Here is a 17,744-nt window from a genome sequence, read left to right on the forward strand (position 1 = left end):
TTAAGCCTGCAAGTATTTCATAATATGTTTATTGCCTATATTCCTTTACCTATTTTTATACCAGTGAAATCTACTTTATTTCACACTCTCCTATGTCCTTAAATTTCCATACTGTTAAAGAAACTACTCTTAGGGTGGTATACAGTGCCCTCTTTATCACTAAAGTTAAAACTTCTTGATTTTATACAAATTTTTAAAAATCAAAATTGAGGGGTGCCTGGGTGGCGCAGTCGGTTAAGCGTCCGACTTCAGCCAGGTCACAATCTCGCGGTCCGGGAGTTCGAGCCCCGCGTCAAGCTCTGGGCTGATGGCTCAGAGCCTGGAGCCTGTTTCCGATTCTGTGTCTCCCTCTCTCTCTGCCCCTCCCCCGTTCATGCTCTGTCTCTCTCTGTCCCAAAAATAAATAAACGTTGAAAAAATTAAAAATTAAAAAAAAAATCAAAATCAAAATTGATTTATTTTATTCATCTCTATCTAATCTTTTTTTTTCCTCAAAATGTTTTTTTTTTTTTTTTATTTATTTCGAAGGAGAGAGCGAGACAGAGCATGAGCGGGGGAGGAGCAGAAGAGAGGGAGAGACAGAATTCGAAATAGGCTCCAGGCTCTGACCTGTCAGCACAGAGCCCGATGTGGGGCTCAAACTCACAAACTGCGAGATCATGACCTGAGCCGAAGCCACACGCTCAACCAGCTGAGCCACCCAGGGGCCCCTCTATCTAATCTTTTAATTCTAAAAAGTCCTCCATGACTGACAGATCTCTGTCTATTCTAATCACTTTTGGAGTATTAGTTCTGTTTGCTGATATATTTTGTATCATAAAATAAAAGTGGCAAGAACAGACATTTTTGCTTTATTCCTGAACTTAGTTTAAGGGAAAGCATTCAGTCTTTCTTCATCAAATGCTAATTATGGGGTTTTGTAGACGTATTTTATCAGGTTGAGGAAATAGCCTGTCCCTAATTTGTTGAATGTTTTTATCATGAAAGGGTATTGGATTCTGTTAAATGCTTTTTCTGCATCTGTTGAGATGATCATTTTAATAATAGAATAAAGAATAAGTGCCAACTTATTATTATGGTGGGTTTCATTGATTAATTGATGTCGAACCAGTTTTGCATTCCAGGGATGAATCCCACATGTTCATGGTGTGTATTTTTTATATTGTTCTAGATTTGGTTTGTGTTTATGTTCATAAGAGATATTGGTCTGTGGTTATTGTTTTTCCTTATGATGTCTACCTCGCTTTTTAAATGATGACTTTCTCAAATCATCATTGCATTAATTAAATCCTCACCGTGATCCTAGTTTGTATCAAGATTTAACTATTTCAGTCTTCTCTTTTTGGACCTACCTTCTTTTAGGGTTAATTTTCCAAAATTAGTCTCCAAGAGTAATACAATTATTTGTCTTACCTTTTTAAAATATTTTCATTTAGGGGCGCCTGGGTGGCTCAGTCGGTTGAGCGTCTGGCTTCGGCTCAGGTCATGATCTCGCGGTTTGTGAGTTTGAGCGCCGCATCGGGCCCTGTGCTGACAGCTCAGAGCCTGGAGCCTGTTTCGGATTCTGTGTCTCCCTCTCTCTCTGTTCCTCCGCAGCTCTGTCTCTCTCTAAAATAAATAAACATTAAAAAAATTTTTTTTAAATAAATAAAAATTAAAAAATAAAAAAATAAAATATTTTCACTTAAACTTTTTCCTTTTCCCTGAGTTTGTCTCCTACCCTTGGTTTCAATTTCCCCCATCTATCTATTTTAGATAACTTTCTATCTCTGATTTCTTGTGTTGCTATGACTTTGTGTTCCTGTTCCCAGCTCTGTACCATTTCTTCTGGACCACATATCCTTTCACATTCTAGGTTATTAAGCATCCCTTCCACCCTTGCTCAAAGATCATTCTTAATCCTACTACTTCAAAATACCTTATCCAGGAGAGGAAAAAGAACTATTAATACCACATTATCAGCCAGCTCTACAGATGAACATGCATGTAAAAATGCCACAAACTTCAAAGTGTATGTGTATATAGACTGAAATTATTTTATGTTACTCTGTTTTGTTTCTGGGTATCTTTAATTATTGTGCTTGGATTAAAGGAATCTCAGCATCAGTATGCCAATGTTAATAGGTAAGCTTGACTTTAGGAGATGGGCGACAAGGTTTTTTTGTTTAACATAGGACCATAAACACAAAAGTTTTTTTTTTCTTTTATCTTTCATCTCTAGGTGGAATATGTGTTTACAGATAAAACTGGCACATTGACAGAAAATGAGATGCAGTTTCGGGAGTGTTCAATTAATGGCATAAAATACCAAGAAATCAATGGTAGACTTGTCTCTGAAGGACCAACACCAGACTCTTCAGACGGAAACTTATCTTATCTTAATAGTTTATCCCATCTTAACAACTTATCCCATCTTACAACTAGTTCTTCTTTTAGGACCAGTCCTGAAAATGAAACTGAACTAGTAAGTAACTTTTAAATTAATAAATTGGAATTTCGTTTGAAATAATTCTCTCTGGTAGTTGCTCGATTGATTGAAGGAGAAAAAGTTTAAGTGTTAGTGGGACAAAAAATATATATTTGAAATGTATATCCTTTGATTCAACACGGAGAATTTGTGGTTATAACCCAGTTTAACTTGTCAATTAATGTGTGTCTGCCTTAGTTCTCTGGGTAAATGAGACTAAGTTAAGAAGAACCCTATGCCTTGAAGTAAAGAAGTAAAGAGACTTTTGCTAAGAAATAGAGCTTACATTTATTTAATGCTTCTTGAGACCTCACTTTTTAAGAGGTCTTACAATTTGGCGGTGCCTCCCAAAAGATACTCTTATGTTGAAAGGTCATAAGCAAATGTAACATTTTACTTTTTGGAGTCAGAAGCAACCAGCTAGTATTCAGGCAGTTCAAGATTATAGCACTCTTATTGTAAATCTAAGATAACCAATTATTAACAGTATTTATTGACATTTTTTAGAATTCTGCTTATGGTTTTCTAAATGTTGTTTGGGGATGGTATTTTTATTGTGAATATTATTTTTCTACAGATTAAAGAACATGATCTCTTCTTTAAAGCAGTCAGTCTCTGTCACACTGTACAGATTAGCAACGTTCAGACTGATGGCATTGGTGATGGTCCCTGGCAATCCAACCTTGCACCCTCCCAGTTGGAGTACTATGCATCTTCACCAGATGAAAAAGCTCTAGTGGAAGCTGCTGCAAGGTATAGTTTAGTCTAATTTTCAAATCTTCAGAAAAACATCTTTTAAATAAACAACTACAAATACTAGAAAGTTATTTTAAATTGTCAGACAAAATTCATAAATGCATAAAGGTAGAATTCATAAACACATAAAGGACAATTTTATATGTGTCATTAATTTTGTTGACAAGCTTGCATTGAATCATATTTTGAAGAGATTTTTAAAAATGGTTACTGTGAAATATGAAAAATATAATTTGTGAGAAATACTTGTGAATGTATTGTTTTGGACCTACTCTGATCCTTCAAGTTCTTAAAAATAATGCCATATTCAAATTAATTTTTTTTATTTATTTTTCAGAGAGAAAGAGAGCACATGCAAGCAGGGAAGGGGCAGAGAGAGGAAGAGAGAGAATCCCAAGCAGGCTCCATGCTGTCAGTGCAGAGCCCAACTGGGCTCCATCTCACAAAGAACCATGAGATCATGACCTGAGCCGAAATCAAGAGTTAGACACTTAACTGAGCCACCCAGGTGCCCCTCAAAGAAATATTTTTAAATGCATCTTAAATGTGTATTTTAAATGTTTTTATTCAGGCTAAGTTATAATGACATACTGTGAAACATGAAATAGCGTCTCTAAATCTTACATTTCTTAGGGTTCCTGGGTGGCTCAGTCAGTTAAGCATCTGACTTAGGCTCAGGTTATGGTCTCATGGTTCATGAGTTCAAGCCCCCCACATCGGGCTCTGCTGTCAGCACAGAGCCCACTTCAGATATTCTGTCCCCCTCTCTCTGCCCCCACCCTGCTCTCATGTGCTCTTTCACTCAAAAATAAATAAACATTTGAAAAAAATTTTTTTAATCCTATATTTCTTCTCTTTTAATCCCTAGAATTGGCATTGTATTTATTGGCAATTCTGAAGAAACTATGGAAGTTAAAACACTTGGAAAACTGGAACGGTAATTTTTTTTCTATATTGTAATCTTCTGTGTGTTTAGTATAGAATAGGAATCTGTAAACTGTGGCCCATAGGCCATACCTGGTCTATGGCTTGGTTTGTACAGTCTACAAGCTATATTACACTTTTAAAGGATTGTTGTTTTAAAAAAAAAAAATGCAACAGAAACCATATATAGCCTGCAAAGCCTAAAATATGTACTGTCTGGACCTTTACAGAAAAAGTTTACTGACCCCTGCTCTAGAATGATGTTAATACTCCATTGTACTTTTTCACAGTAATAATAACATTCTACTGTGAATCTTTCATTTGTATTTTAGCTTAATGGTTCTTGAATTTACTCATATGTTTATTTTTATACACTCCTGGGGTAATGAGTTCCATAAGTTCTTACTGAATAAAGAAAACCTTCCTTATGTTTACACTGCTTTATAAATTAGTCCATTCCTGTTCTAGTCATATCTTTCATTGTTTTATCAATTCCAATTATATCTCAACTGTAGCTGTCCCTTGCCAAACTATGGTTTTCCAAACTAAAATAGAGCCATTTTTTAGCTAATTTCATGTAGAAGCCTATGTAGCTCATTTCATCAACTTACAAACCATCATCCCACTCAGTGTTTTTCTTTGAGATGTACAAAACATTTCATATAAACATCATTATATAAATCCATCCCAAAAACTTCAAGCCACACCTGACCCATCCACACAAATTCTTTTACTGCTCCCTATAAAGGCATTTGTTTCCCTACCTGTACACACGTACACTGTTCTAGGTTCAGAATCACTGCTGTAATGATCCTCTGTTACTAATGTCAGTGTGTTGTATTTCTCAGGTGTGTTTGGGCAGAGAAAAGGGTTGAGAATCAATTACCTTTTTTAGAAAAACGTGGAGCTGGGCAGATCTGGATTCCAATCCTTGCTGTGCCACTCACAAACTTATTTGACTTTAGGAAAATTACTTAACCTTTCTGAGTTTAATAGTCCTCATCTGTAAAATGAGATAAGACCTACCTTCTTTGGTTCTCATGGGTATTAAATGACATAAGGTAGGTAAAGTACATGGCATTTGGTAAGTACTCAATAAATGTCAGTTCCTTCTATTTCTATCTTGTGTTATTATTAGTGATTCATAACCCATCATCTTGAAAATGTACTTGAGATTAATTTCTTATTCTAAATCAACCATTTTATCTTTTATAGGGGTTCTTGTCAAAGATTCACTTACTATTCAAAAAAAGTAGACTTTTTATCTTATTTTTTTTTTCCTTAGGTACAAACTGCTTCATATTCTCGAATTTGACTCAGATCGTAGGAGAATGAGTGTGATTGTTCAGGCACCTTCAGGTAACCTGTCTAAATTTTTATGAATTTTTATTTATCTAATATTAAGAGTCTGATAACTGATTTTTCTCTTTAGGTGAGAAGTTTTTATTTGCTAAAGGAGCTGAATCATCAATTCTTCCTAATTGTGTAGGTGGAGAAATAGAAAAAACCAGAATTCATGTAGATGAATTTGCTTTGGTGAGTGGAGATTTCTAAAATATATAAAACTAGAAGATATACACATGAAAGATTTAAGGCTTCATTCTTGCATTAGTAATTTATAAAAAAAAATTATAGACATTCTGCAGTTCTGTTACAGTATGTGTTGTCTTCCTAAAATTCAAGTCTTCTCTTTGAACCTATTACAATCAGGGTATTTCTGGCTACAAAGACCATTCAAATTAATACATTAAAAAGAGAAGTTTACTAAAAAAAATATAGGGGAATCCCAAGGATGTGGAGAAACTGGCACCTTCATTGCTGGTGAGAATATAAATGGTACAAACACTTTAGAAAAGAGTTTGACAGTTTCTCACAGAACATAGAGTAATAAAGGTAACTGTATAACCCATTCACTGCTAGTTATACACCCAAGAGAACTGAACACATGTTCACACAAAAACTTAGTAGCATTTTTGCTAAATAGCCAAAAGGTGGAAACATTCAAATTCCATCAGCTGATGCATGGATTAAACAATGCGTCATCTCCCTATAATGGAATGTTATTTGGCCATTAAAAGGAATGAAATACTTAAAATACTTATATGCTACAACATGGATGAATCTTGGAAAGGTTATGCCTAGTAAAAGAAGCTAGTCATAAATGGTCACATGTTCCATTTATATGAAATATCCAGATTAATGGAATTCATAGAGACAAAAAGCACATTAGTAGTTGCCAGGGTCTGGAAGAAGGGTAAAAAGGAAGTGTCTGCTAATGAATATGGGATTCCTTTTAGGGATGATGAAAATGTTCTGTAATTAGATAGTAGTCATGATTGTACAACTCTGTAAATACACTAAAAACCACTAAATTGTACTCTTTAAAGGAATGAATTTTATGGTTTGTGAATTAAGTCTCTTACTAGAAGAATGTAGGAGAATCTTACAAAAACAAAGTGCCACACTTCATCTGAAGAGGAAGATTTTTAAGCAGCTCTCTTTCAGTCTTAGGAACTCATGATCTCTTATTTCTGCATTTCTCTAAATGTATGCTCCATACTCATCTCTGCTCACCTGCCTCCCTTTTATGGTTTATTTTCTCCCATTGCTTGTTTCCTAATTGTTTATGATGTAGTTCACCTACCACACTGTAACATCCATGAGAACAAAGACATTCTTCTACTTAACATTCATTTTAATATCCAGAATAATGCTGGCACATAGTTAGCATTTCAATAAGTATTTGTTGTAAAGTGAATTACTTTCATATACTAGTAACTCTCATGGCCTCTTAACTATTATTTAAGAAAAATATTTATAGGTGTGGGTCATTTGGTTTTTTGGTTGTTGTCTTTTTTAATGCTTGTTTATTTTTGAGGGAGAGAGAGGAAATCCCAAGCAGGCTCTGCACTGTCAGCACAGAGCCTTGATGCAGGGCTTGAACTCACAAACCATGAGATCATGACCTGAGCCGAAATCAAGAGTTGGATGACTGAGCCACCCAGGCACCCCTAAGTGTTGGTCATTTGTAAATCAAGAACATCAATATTTAGAAATCTAAATAATGTCATATAGTATTTTAAAATGTACCCTTTCCAAGTTCTGTTATTAGAATATTTGGGTTTTTCTGAGGAAAATGTACAGCAAGAACTTTTATAAGCTTTTGGATATAGGTACCAACTTTTAAATAGTAACACCATAGGAAAAATTTGTGCCCAGGAGGATCGGATAATCAAATATATATTCCTAAGTATTGTGTAACTCCGTTTCACCAATGAAGATGTATAATGATACAGTTTAAAATCATTCGGTGGCTCTAGAAAGAATTGTTTATTGGATGAGGGCCACCTTACTGACTTCGTTATTTGAACTGTAAATTCGTCATACTGTGCACCTTCAGGAAATTATGGTCTTCTTTGCTTAAAAAGAATTCTTATAAAATGGATTTGTAATGGTTAAAACAGGAGAATAGAACCTGGGCTGCCTGTCTCTTGACAGCCTGAAGATACCCTTATAGAAGTGTCTGGCTTTCCAGGTAAAACAGTTTTAAAACCACAGTAAGATCATCTTTATGATCCTGTCTAGGCTCTGATATTAAAAACCTTAAGTATTTTGAGCAACTTTTTAAGAACTCATCAAAAATTATAAAAGCTCTGATGTGTGTCCCATAACTCAGATCACTAGGGCTTTGTGACACTTGATGTATATCCTGTTACTAGATGATAGTACTTTTAAGTTGTTTGTAATTGACTTTTGGTAAGGCATCCTCAGTTTATTTCAGTGACTTCTTGATTTCCCATTAGTTATTTTGGTTCAATTTTTGTCTTTAATTTTTCTGTTTTAGAAAGGGCTAAGAACTCTGTGTATGGCCTATAAACAGTTGACATCTAAAGAGTATGAGGAAATAGATAGACGTCTCTTTGAAGCCAGAACTGCCTTGCAACAACGGGAAGAGAAATTGGCAGATGTCTTCCAATTCATAGAGAAAAATCTGATATTACTTGGAGCTACAGCAGTGGAAGACAGGTAAATATCAGACAAATAGGCAATATCCGTTTTTTTCTCATAAGAATTTTCCTAGCCAAGTGTTTCTAATTTATGACATAAATTCCATTTATTAACATCCTATAATAATATATTTAAAATCAAAATAAATGGGTAATTTTTCCCATTCAGCAGATACAACACTTATTCTAGCCAGATACCTTAAATAGATGAATGAACTCAGCTATGTAGCTTTCCCTATAGGCTTGAATTTGTAGACTACTACTCAGTATGGCATACAAAAGCTTTAAGCACCTGTTTAATGCTCCAGCTTCACTTCCCACCACTGCCTGCTTCCACATTATGCTTCAACAGTACCAAACTGTCTGTAGTTCTCTGAACAACAGCTCTAGTTAAAACTATTCTATTTTGTGCCTTTGTTCTGTGGCAAGGCTGTACGTTGTGCCTGGATAATTTCCCCCTTACCCATTTGTGAATATCTTTATAAAATATAGCTCAGATAGTACCCCCACTCCAGTAAGACCTTTCTTTACCCCTAACCGGATTAAAAACCTCTCCTTTGTGAAGTATCCATGTTTTGTAGGTAGTTCTGTGTTTTTCTTGTGGCAGTATAATTATTTCTTTAAAGACTTTCTCCTCTATTAGTTTGTGAATTCCTTGAGGCCTATTTAGTGTTTGTTCCTCATCACTTGTCTCTGTAAGTGTTTGCATTTTTTTAAATTTAGGTTTTCATTTACTTTTCAGTTGTCCTCATGAGATTTCTAAGACTCACCTACGGTTATGTCATCCTTTGTTGTCCACAATTTGATTTTTGAACTACTGATGTGAGAAATTTTCTTATAAAAAAGAGAAAAATCTTCTAATTTCAAATTTAATATTTTCTAATAAATAGGAGTTTATGAAGACTGTATACTTAGTTTAGTTCTATAAAAATCAACTTAGAAGATCTACTCGTAAGATATAAAGTTGTGGATGTTATGTTAACCAGATGATGGCTAATTTGGTTTTTCCTGTTTCTTCCCAAATGGGGGGGAAAAATCAATTATATCACTGTACTATAACATTTTTAAGTCAGGGAGTCTAGAATTTACCTTGTATGTACTAGGTGGTTTATAATTGAAATAGTCAAAAAGTATTCTTCTCACTACTAATGTTGTTTCTTTTATTTTCAGGCTACAAGATAGAGTTCGAGAAACTATTGAGGGATTAAGAATGGCTGGTATCAAAGTATGGGTACTAACCGGAGATAAACATGAAACAGCTGTTAGTGTGAGTTTATCATGTGGACATTTTCACAGAACCATGAACATTCTTGAACTTATAAACCAGAAATCAGACAGTCAATGTGCTGAACAATTGAGGCAGCTTGCCCGAAGGTAAGAATGTAATTATCTGGATCATGAGTTCAGGGGTCAGCAAACTATGGTTTCTGGGTCCAAGATGGCCCACTGCCTGTTTTTTATAGCCTGTGAGCTCAAAATAATTTTTATATTTTTAATGGGTGAAAAAGAATCCAAAGAAGAGAAATATTTTGATGTAAAAATTTATGAAATTCAAATTTAAATCCTATAATTAAAGTTTTATTGTAACAGTTCCACAGTCATTCATTTACATACCATCAGTAAAAAGTTTTTGCACTTCAGGACAGTTGGGTAGTTGCGACAGAGCCATTAGGAAGCACTTTTATCATTTCTCACTGCTGCTTGATTTACTACAGATCACAGTGACACCATTGTAACTCAGTAGTGTTTTGAGTGCCACACATATTGCCCTATGATATTTTACTATATTTTTATTAGTAGTATTTATCCATCGTGTCCAAACAAGAAAAGAAAAATGGACTTTTAATATCAAACTTTTCATGCACAATGTAGTGTTGATTATTTTATTACCAAATTAGGAGTCACAGCACTGTGTTTATTACTCAGTGACACTTTAATATGCTACCTGTTTGAAAAGACATATTCAAAGGTAAAATATAAAATCTCAATACAGATAGTTCTGTTGTGTTAAAATATAAAATCTCATTGCAGATCAGCATTAAAAGGTAGACTTTTGCAATTGATTTTGATGACGGGGAACATTAAACCTGAATTAAGCAAAATGTTATCTCCCCTGCCTCCTCCCCCAAAAGAAAAGATTTCCATTTCTTCTCACTGGTAGACTTGTATTACTTGAAAAATTATACTCAATTACTATTATTAAGTTTTTTTACTTAGTCCATAAAAATTTTTGTCAAAATCTGTCTCCTCTATTTTAAAAAAGTACCTGCATTATATTCTCAGTTTAGCCTCTTGGCCCACAAAATCTAAAATCTAAAATTGAAGTATTTACTTCTTTCTGTCTCTTTACAGAAAACACTTGCCAAATCCAGATCTAGTTCATATGACTAAACTAGGAAATTAATATACATTTTATTGTTCAGAGATAATTTCATAAGTATTTATACTCTAAATTCATTCTTTTTTTTTTTTCTAAATCTGTTTTTTATAGACAGATCAACTTTATTTAGGAGCCCCTTTAACGATCTCATTTTTCACAGTGATTTAAGGATTGCTTCAGTGTAAGCATTAGGGTTGTTCTGGTCTCCCACAGGTACCTGTCATTTGCAGCCTTCTACTAATACAGAAAAACAGATGTGAAAAGATAGTGCCACAGTTTTCAGTGTACTTTCAGAGCTTTATTCATATTTGTTATACAGGCATTGATATAGTACTGAACTCTGGATTTCATCAAAGAACAACTTAAGGGCTGTTTTAAAGAGACAGTGCAACTCTCAGAAGGTTCTTTGCTTGAGTTCAAAAAAGCAATTGATCTAGGTAATTATACTATAATTTGGGAGTAGTGACAACACCATTGTGGCTGCTTAAACATTTAAGTACCATAATATCAACGAGAACTCCCTAACACGTAGAAATTAATTATTCAGAATCATTTACTTTATATATACTTTCTAAAGTATTAATCCTGTATAAAAGTAACAAGTGTCCATTTAAAAAATACTGAAAATGATGAATATATAATGGAATATACCATAATACAGCCATCTAAAGGTAATTATTATTTGTATTTTATTCTTCAAGTCTTCTATATATGTGCTCTTAGTGAATCTGTTAAGATTATGGATATTGTTTATCTTCCTTTTGTACAAAAGCTGTATTACAAAGTGAACATTCTGGTCTTTTTTAAGGCTTGCTATGTGAAATTTGTATTTTATTTTAGAGATACCATCTTTTTGGTAGAATATGTTTTCTGAGATAACCATATAAGTCAATAGGGTTTTGATTTACAGACTTCCAGTTCATGTCTATTCTAAAAATTTTTGGTGGAGCAAAGAATTTCATTCCTTTGAAAGCTTTACTTTGTATACCCATTCCTTCACAAACCTACCATTCCTTCACATATTGGTGGTCTGCTGTCTAGAATTTGGAACACAAGTCATGTAAGGTGTGTTGTTTACTCTCAGGATACTTTATTTTCTATGGGAAAAACAGAAATAAATATATTGTGATAGACCTATCACAACTGGATTGTAACAGGTAAGAACAGAAAGTTGTTGGTGGACACAAGAGGGAAGCTTAGCCTAGACAACAGAGCTCTGTAGAAAAACTCAAGATTGTTGTCTCCTAAAAGAAATGTTAACTGGTCAGAGAGTAACCCCAGCAAACAAAAGGGGCAACATATGCAAATTTCCACAACTGAGAGATGGATTCATTCAAGGAGTTGACAGTAGTGAAGTATGGCCATAGAATGCAGTAGATGGGAAGAGGGTATAGGCGGTATTAAGACATGAGGCTACAGAGATGAGCAGATGCTACCTATGTGCCAGATCTGTGAGGTGCTTTCCCATATTCCATAAATATTATCTCATGGATTGTGAGATAATATGGTGACTTATAAAGAGGAAACTTAATTTAGTGTGCTTAAGAAGTTTCCAGAGGAAAACTGATCTCTCCCACTCTTGGCTGCTACCCTTTGTTCTGAGTCATGGGCTCAGGCGGTACTTAGACTGAACACATTGGAAACAGCAAAGGTTGCTAAATAAAGTTTGGCCAATAGGGAGGAAAAATAGTCAGTGTGGTGTTGCTTTCAGGTACATGACAATTAATAAAGAAAAATACATTTTTGAAAAGTTTATGTTGTAAAAGATAATTGTTTACCACTTATTAGTTACAGTGCAACACAGTAGTGATTAGGCATACTGTGAAAGACATCATTTTGACTTATAAAAGCTTTTTTTGTAAGACTAAAATCTATCAATATATATTTAGTTTTTATAGTTTGCTGCTCATTTGATAGTTTTCTCACTTCTCACTTAAAAAGGGAGAGTACAGGGGCACCTGGGTGGCTCAGTCAGTTAAGCATCTGACTTCTGATCTCAGCTCAGGTGATGATATCACAGTTAGTGAGCTCTAGCCCCGTGTCCCTTGTGATAGTGTCTGCACTGATAGTGAGGAGCCTGCTTGGGATTTTCTGTCTGCCCCTCCCCCACTTGCACGTGTGCGCCCACTCTCTCTCAAAATAAATGAACTAAAAAAAAAAGTAAAAATGGAGGGTTCAGTTACTGTGGAAAACAACATGGAGGTTCCTCAAAAACTAAAAATAGAACTACTGTGTGATCCAGCAATCCCACTTCTGGATATATTCAAGGAAAATGCAGTCACTATCTGAAATTTGCACCCCCCCCCCCCATGTTCATTGCAGCATTATTCACAATAGCCAAGAATGGAAACAACCTAAATGTCTGTTGTCGGATGAATGGATAAAGAAAATGTGTGTCTATATAAACTCATGTAAATACACACACAGGAATATTATTCAGCTATAAAAAAGAAGGAAATATTTTTGTGACACATGGATGGACCTTGAGAGCAGTATGCTAAGTGAAATAAGTCAGGCAGAGACAGACAAATACAAATGGAATCTAAAAAAGGTGAACTCATAGAAACAGAGTAGAATGGTGGTTTCCAAAGCTAGGGTGTAGGGAAAATGGGTAGATGATGGTCAAAGGGTACAAACTTCTAGCTTACATATAAGATGAATGAGTTCTGGAATTCTCATATAAGGCATGGTGACTATAATTAACAGTACTGTATTATATACTTAAGAATTGTTAAGAGAGTAGATCTTAAATTTGTCACCACACAAAAAGATGATAATTAGGGGCGCCTGGGTGGCTCAGTCGGTTAAGTGGCCGACTCCGGCTCAGGTCATGATCTCGCGGTCTGTGAGTTCGAGCCTGCGTCAGGCTCTGTGCTGACAGCTCAGAGCCTGGAGCCTGTTTCAGATTCTGTGTCTCCCTCTGTCTGACCCTCCCCCATTCATGGTCTGTCTCTCTCTGTCTCAAAAATAAATAAACGTTAAAAAAAATTTTTTTAAACAAAAAAAACAAAAAGATGAGGGGATGGAGATGTACTCATACAGCATATGCTCACAGGGCGATGCTATCCATGTTCCACCATAGTACTATCTGGCATTACATAGAATCCAATGTAGGGGTTAATATCAAAAGACAGTTATGATTCCTTTATTCCTTCTTGCTCACATGGTAAATCTATCTCATGAATTTTCCTGAACATTGTTGATTTCGTTTACTTTTTTAAATTAGGACTTCCTAAATGTATAACTAATAATTTTATATTTTTGTAAGATTTTTCTACACTTCAGGAAAATATCCTAAGAATTATAGGCTTTATAATTCCCATTTTAGAAAATATACTCTATCAGGTCATTGTAAAATTGAATATCATATGTTTTATTCATCATATCAGTCACTCTCAGTTTTGCTTAATCTCAGCTTTCAGGTAATATAACTCCATTTCTTCCCTGACATATCAGTTTTGTAACAATAAAGTCTGCGGGTAAATGGTCCATCTTTTCGTAAGAATTTTTTGTTTACTAGATGTATATAAATAATATGGTTTCAAAGTATTTTACAGAGAATATAATTATTTTCTCGTAGAATTAAAGAGGATCATGTGATTCAGCATGGGCTGGTGGTGGATGGGACTAGCCTGTCTCTTGCACTCAGGGAGCATGAAAAACTATTTATGGAAGTTTGCAGAAATTGTTCAGCTGTACTGTGCTGTCGTATGGCACCACTGCAAAAAGCAAAGGTATGTTTGTATTATAAAACGTTCCATAAAGATACTGAGATCTAAAAGTACTCTTTAAGGTTAATGCCTTATCTAGTCCTATTTGGTAGTCACTTCTCACATTATGAATTTTAACCATGTACGTTAGACCTTTGAAATTTTCAAAATGAATATTAGTTTCAGCTATTCATAATGACCTACAAAGTCTTCTATGGGTGGCATTTTGTGATTTTGCTGAGATACAAACTGAACTTTGACAACTACAGTTTCATAAGTTAGTTAGTTAACTGGTGAGGAGGTCTGGAAGACTTCTGTTCTTCTGCAACTTCAGGTTGTTCTATGGAGCACGGCTTATTTTTGCACTCTCCCAAAGTGATAATTTTCTGTTCAAAGTGGCTATTAAGTGATAAAACTTTAGTGAAAAGTTTAAAAGCCAATTATCTTATGATTTGAAGCTATATACAGGAAATATTAAAATGTTAGCTAACAAATGAAAGGCTTTACAAATATTTTTTATAACTTGATTCAAAATTTGGGTCTTATACTATATCTTTCACAAATATCTTCTGAATTGCACACCTACACACTGATTGTTTCTCATATGGGTCTAATGACATCCAGCATTGTTTTACTTCATGGAATTTTATTAAAATGCCTATATTATTGTAATTCACGTACCCAGTCTGTGGAGACTACAGTTGGAGACCAAATAGAGCTAATGCCTAGGTTCTTTATAAATGTGTGTTCAAGAATTCCAAAGAAAGCTTTCTTTTAATTTTATTGAATTTAATCTTGATCGCTTTTTTAAATTTCTTAAATTTTATGACAAGAGAAAATAATTACCTTCCCTCTATCAAATAAAAAGAATAGTTACTTGAGAAAGAGAAAATTTTGCCTGACAAAGTTCAATTAAGTGTAATTATTTTTTAACACAATTAAGTTTTTTACACTTTTAAGCTGTACTTAAAAGAGACTTGCTTCCCATCAAAAAATCCAAAGATAATATTCTCTTTTGCTATGTAATTTCTAAAAGACATTCCTAACATCTCCTCAAAAAATGAACTCCATTGAAAATTACTGTCTAATACAAAATTGACTTTTTTCATTATTCAACTGTTCTTGTAACAGTCATTTCAGATAAATGACTATATAAATACAAGAAAATTGAAATTTTATAATAACTAATTAGTTATATGTCTTTCAGGTAATAAGACTGATAAAAATCTCACCTGAGAAACCTATAACATTGGCTGTTGGTGATGGTGCTAATGATGTAAGCATGATACAAGAAGCACATGTTGGCATAGGTGATTGATTTTTTTTTCCTGAATTTTTAAAATTGGTATAATTATTTGGTGATTTTGAATTTTCCTTTTGTAGGCTAAAATGCAGTATCAAATATATGAATGCAATGTGGTAATGTATCACTGTATCTGCATCAGAAGAAGCCCATTATAATTAAGCCCAATATTTAGGATATTTTAATTACAAAGTTTCAAGGACGTAAATACCATGTTGGTGAATTTTATCTTTGCCAGTTCTCCTTCATAATAAAGTAGCTTTATTTTGCCGTGTTGTACCTTTTAAAGTACTTTCTCACATTATTCTATAATTTTTAAACTGTAAATTTGTAATTTATGTAGTTGCCCTCATGGTTGCAATTCTTTTAGAATGTTGTTATTATTTCCTGTCTTTTTCAGTCTAAAGATTCTGTAACTCATTCTAATGACAATTTTAGAAATAATAAATTATATCAAACCATTATAATATATATTTTCAAGTAGTTTTCCTTTTTATTTAAATGTTTATTAATTTTTGAGAGAGAGGACGAGTGAGGGAGGGACAGAGAGAGGGAGACAGGATCCAAAGCAGGCTCCACACTGACAGCAGAGAGGCCCATGTGGGGCTCAAATTCACAAACTGTGAGATCATGACCTGAGCCAAAGTTGGACCTTAACTGACAGAGCCACCTAGGCACCCCTCAAATAATTTTCTAACTTAATAAACTTTGTTCTAATTTCTTTTCTATTTTTGCCTAAAAGTTTTGTTTTATTTAGACTAATACCATTTTATTATATTTAAATTATCATTTACTGTTTAAACCATATTCTGAGCTGCCTTCCTAAATAACTTTATTATGCAAATACAGAAGCAAAGGAGAAAAGTATGGAGGTTTTTTTAATGAAGGATAAAATTTTAGAGTTAGAAAAAAGGCTAATTCCTCTTCTGGAATAACCTCTGTAATGTCCTGTGATAGGTAGTTCTCAGGTCTAATATTTCCAGTGTAGCTCTCAAATCAATTCTTCACTTTTCATTTTGAAAACTTAATTTTCTTTCTAGTTTGTGTACTGTTGTTTAACCATAAATTTCCATAACAATTTGATGATAACTTCCTATACCTTCCTATTAAAGGCATAAAAAGCTACAGTAGTTACAACAATTTGATTCTAGTATGATAACAGAAAGACCAGTGAGTAGGATAGATGCAAACATCTGGAAATTTAGTTTTTAAAAAAAGGAGATGTTTCAAATAAGTAGGGAAACAAGTTATTTGATTAAAAAAAATACTAATATAGCTGATTTGGTTATTTGGGAGGAAAAAAAAGTTGGGTCTCTTTCTGTTGCTTAGAGGCAAACAAATACCAGAATGATTATATATTTAAAAAATTTTAAAGACCACAAAAAGGAATGGAAGAAAAAAATTTAATGAATAATCTTGTAATTTGAGGTATGGAAGGATCTAATTTTTAGGAAAGAAAGAATGAAAGAAAGAAAGAAAGAAAGAAATCTAATTTTTAGGAAAGAAAGAAAAAGAAAGAAAGAACAAAAGAGAAAGAAAGAAAGAAATCTAATTTTTAGGAAAGAAAGAAAAAGAAAGAAAGAACAAAAGAGAAAGAAAGAAAGAAAGAAAGAAAGAAAGAAAGAAAGAAAGAAAGAAAGGAAGGAAGGAAGGAAGGAAAGAAAAGAAAAGAGAAAAGAAAAGAAAAAAGAAAAGAAAGGCATTGTAAAGGGAATGGTCAGTATGTCTGGCAGAAGTAAATATACCCAAATTCAAATTTTAAACATGAAACTAATAAAGAACATTTGCATGGGTGCCTGGGTAGCTCAGTCAGTTAAGCTTCTGACTCTTGATTTCGACTCAGGTTATGATCCCATGGTTTGTGGGATCTAGACCTGCATCAGACCTTGTGCTAACAGTGCAGAGCCTGCTTGGGATTTGATTTCTCTCTCTCTCCTTCTCTCTCTCTCTCTCTCTCTCTCTCTCTCTCTCTCTCTTTCTCTCCCTCCCCAACTCTCATGCACACGTGCTCTCTCTCTCTCAAAATAAACATTTTTTTAAAATTAAGATGAGTATTAAATGCATGAAAAAAAGTGTTCAGCTCACTCAGAAAAAAAATCCAAGTTTTAAAATTACCTATCAGATTGGCAAAATTACAAAGTTGGGTAAAACTTGGAATTGGCAAAGGTTAGAATTAGCAAATCCTCATGTACAGTAT

The 17,744-nt window shown here is 34.0% G+C and overlaps 1 protein-coding gene across 7 annotated transcripts in view; it reads left to right on the plus strand.

Annotated features, from left to right (window-relative positions):
• Positions 1 to 17,744, plus strand: part of ATP11B (ATPase phospholipid transporting 11B (putative)) — a 126,594-nt gene that overhangs the window by 70,646 nt on the left and 38,204 nt on the right. For all 7 annotated transcript variants that reach the window (XM_086674803.1, XM_086674802.1, XM_086674807.1 and 4 more), the window contains exons 13-21: positions 2,222 to 2,464; positions 3,045 to 3,220; positions 4,092 to 4,160; positions 5,433 to 5,506; positions 5,580 to 5,683; positions 7,992 to 8,173; positions 9,325 to 9,528; positions 14,115 to 14,268; positions 15,452 to 15,554. In XM_086674803.1, the coding sequence (XP_086530929.1) occupies positions 2,222 to 2,464; positions 3,045 to 3,220; positions 4,092 to 4,160; positions 5,433 to 5,506; positions 5,580 to 5,683; positions 7,992 to 8,173; positions 9,325 to 9,528; positions 14,115 to 14,268; positions 15,452 to 15,554 (1,309 nt within the window). The remainder of the gene's footprint in view (positions 1 to 2,221; positions 2,465 to 3,044; positions 3,221 to 4,091; positions 4,161 to 5,432; positions 5,507 to 5,579; positions 5,684 to 7,991; positions 8,174 to 9,324; positions 9,529 to 14,114; positions 14,269 to 15,451; positions 15,555 to 17,744) is intronic.

The sequence above is a fragment of the Puma concolor genome, chromosome C2 (assembly GCF_028749965.1).
Source record: "Puma concolor isolate L17-30 chromosome C2, mPumCon1.1.hap2, whole genome shotgun sequence".
Classification (NCBI taxonomy): Eukaryota; Metazoa; Chordata; class Mammalia; order Carnivora; family Felidae; genus Puma; species Puma concolor.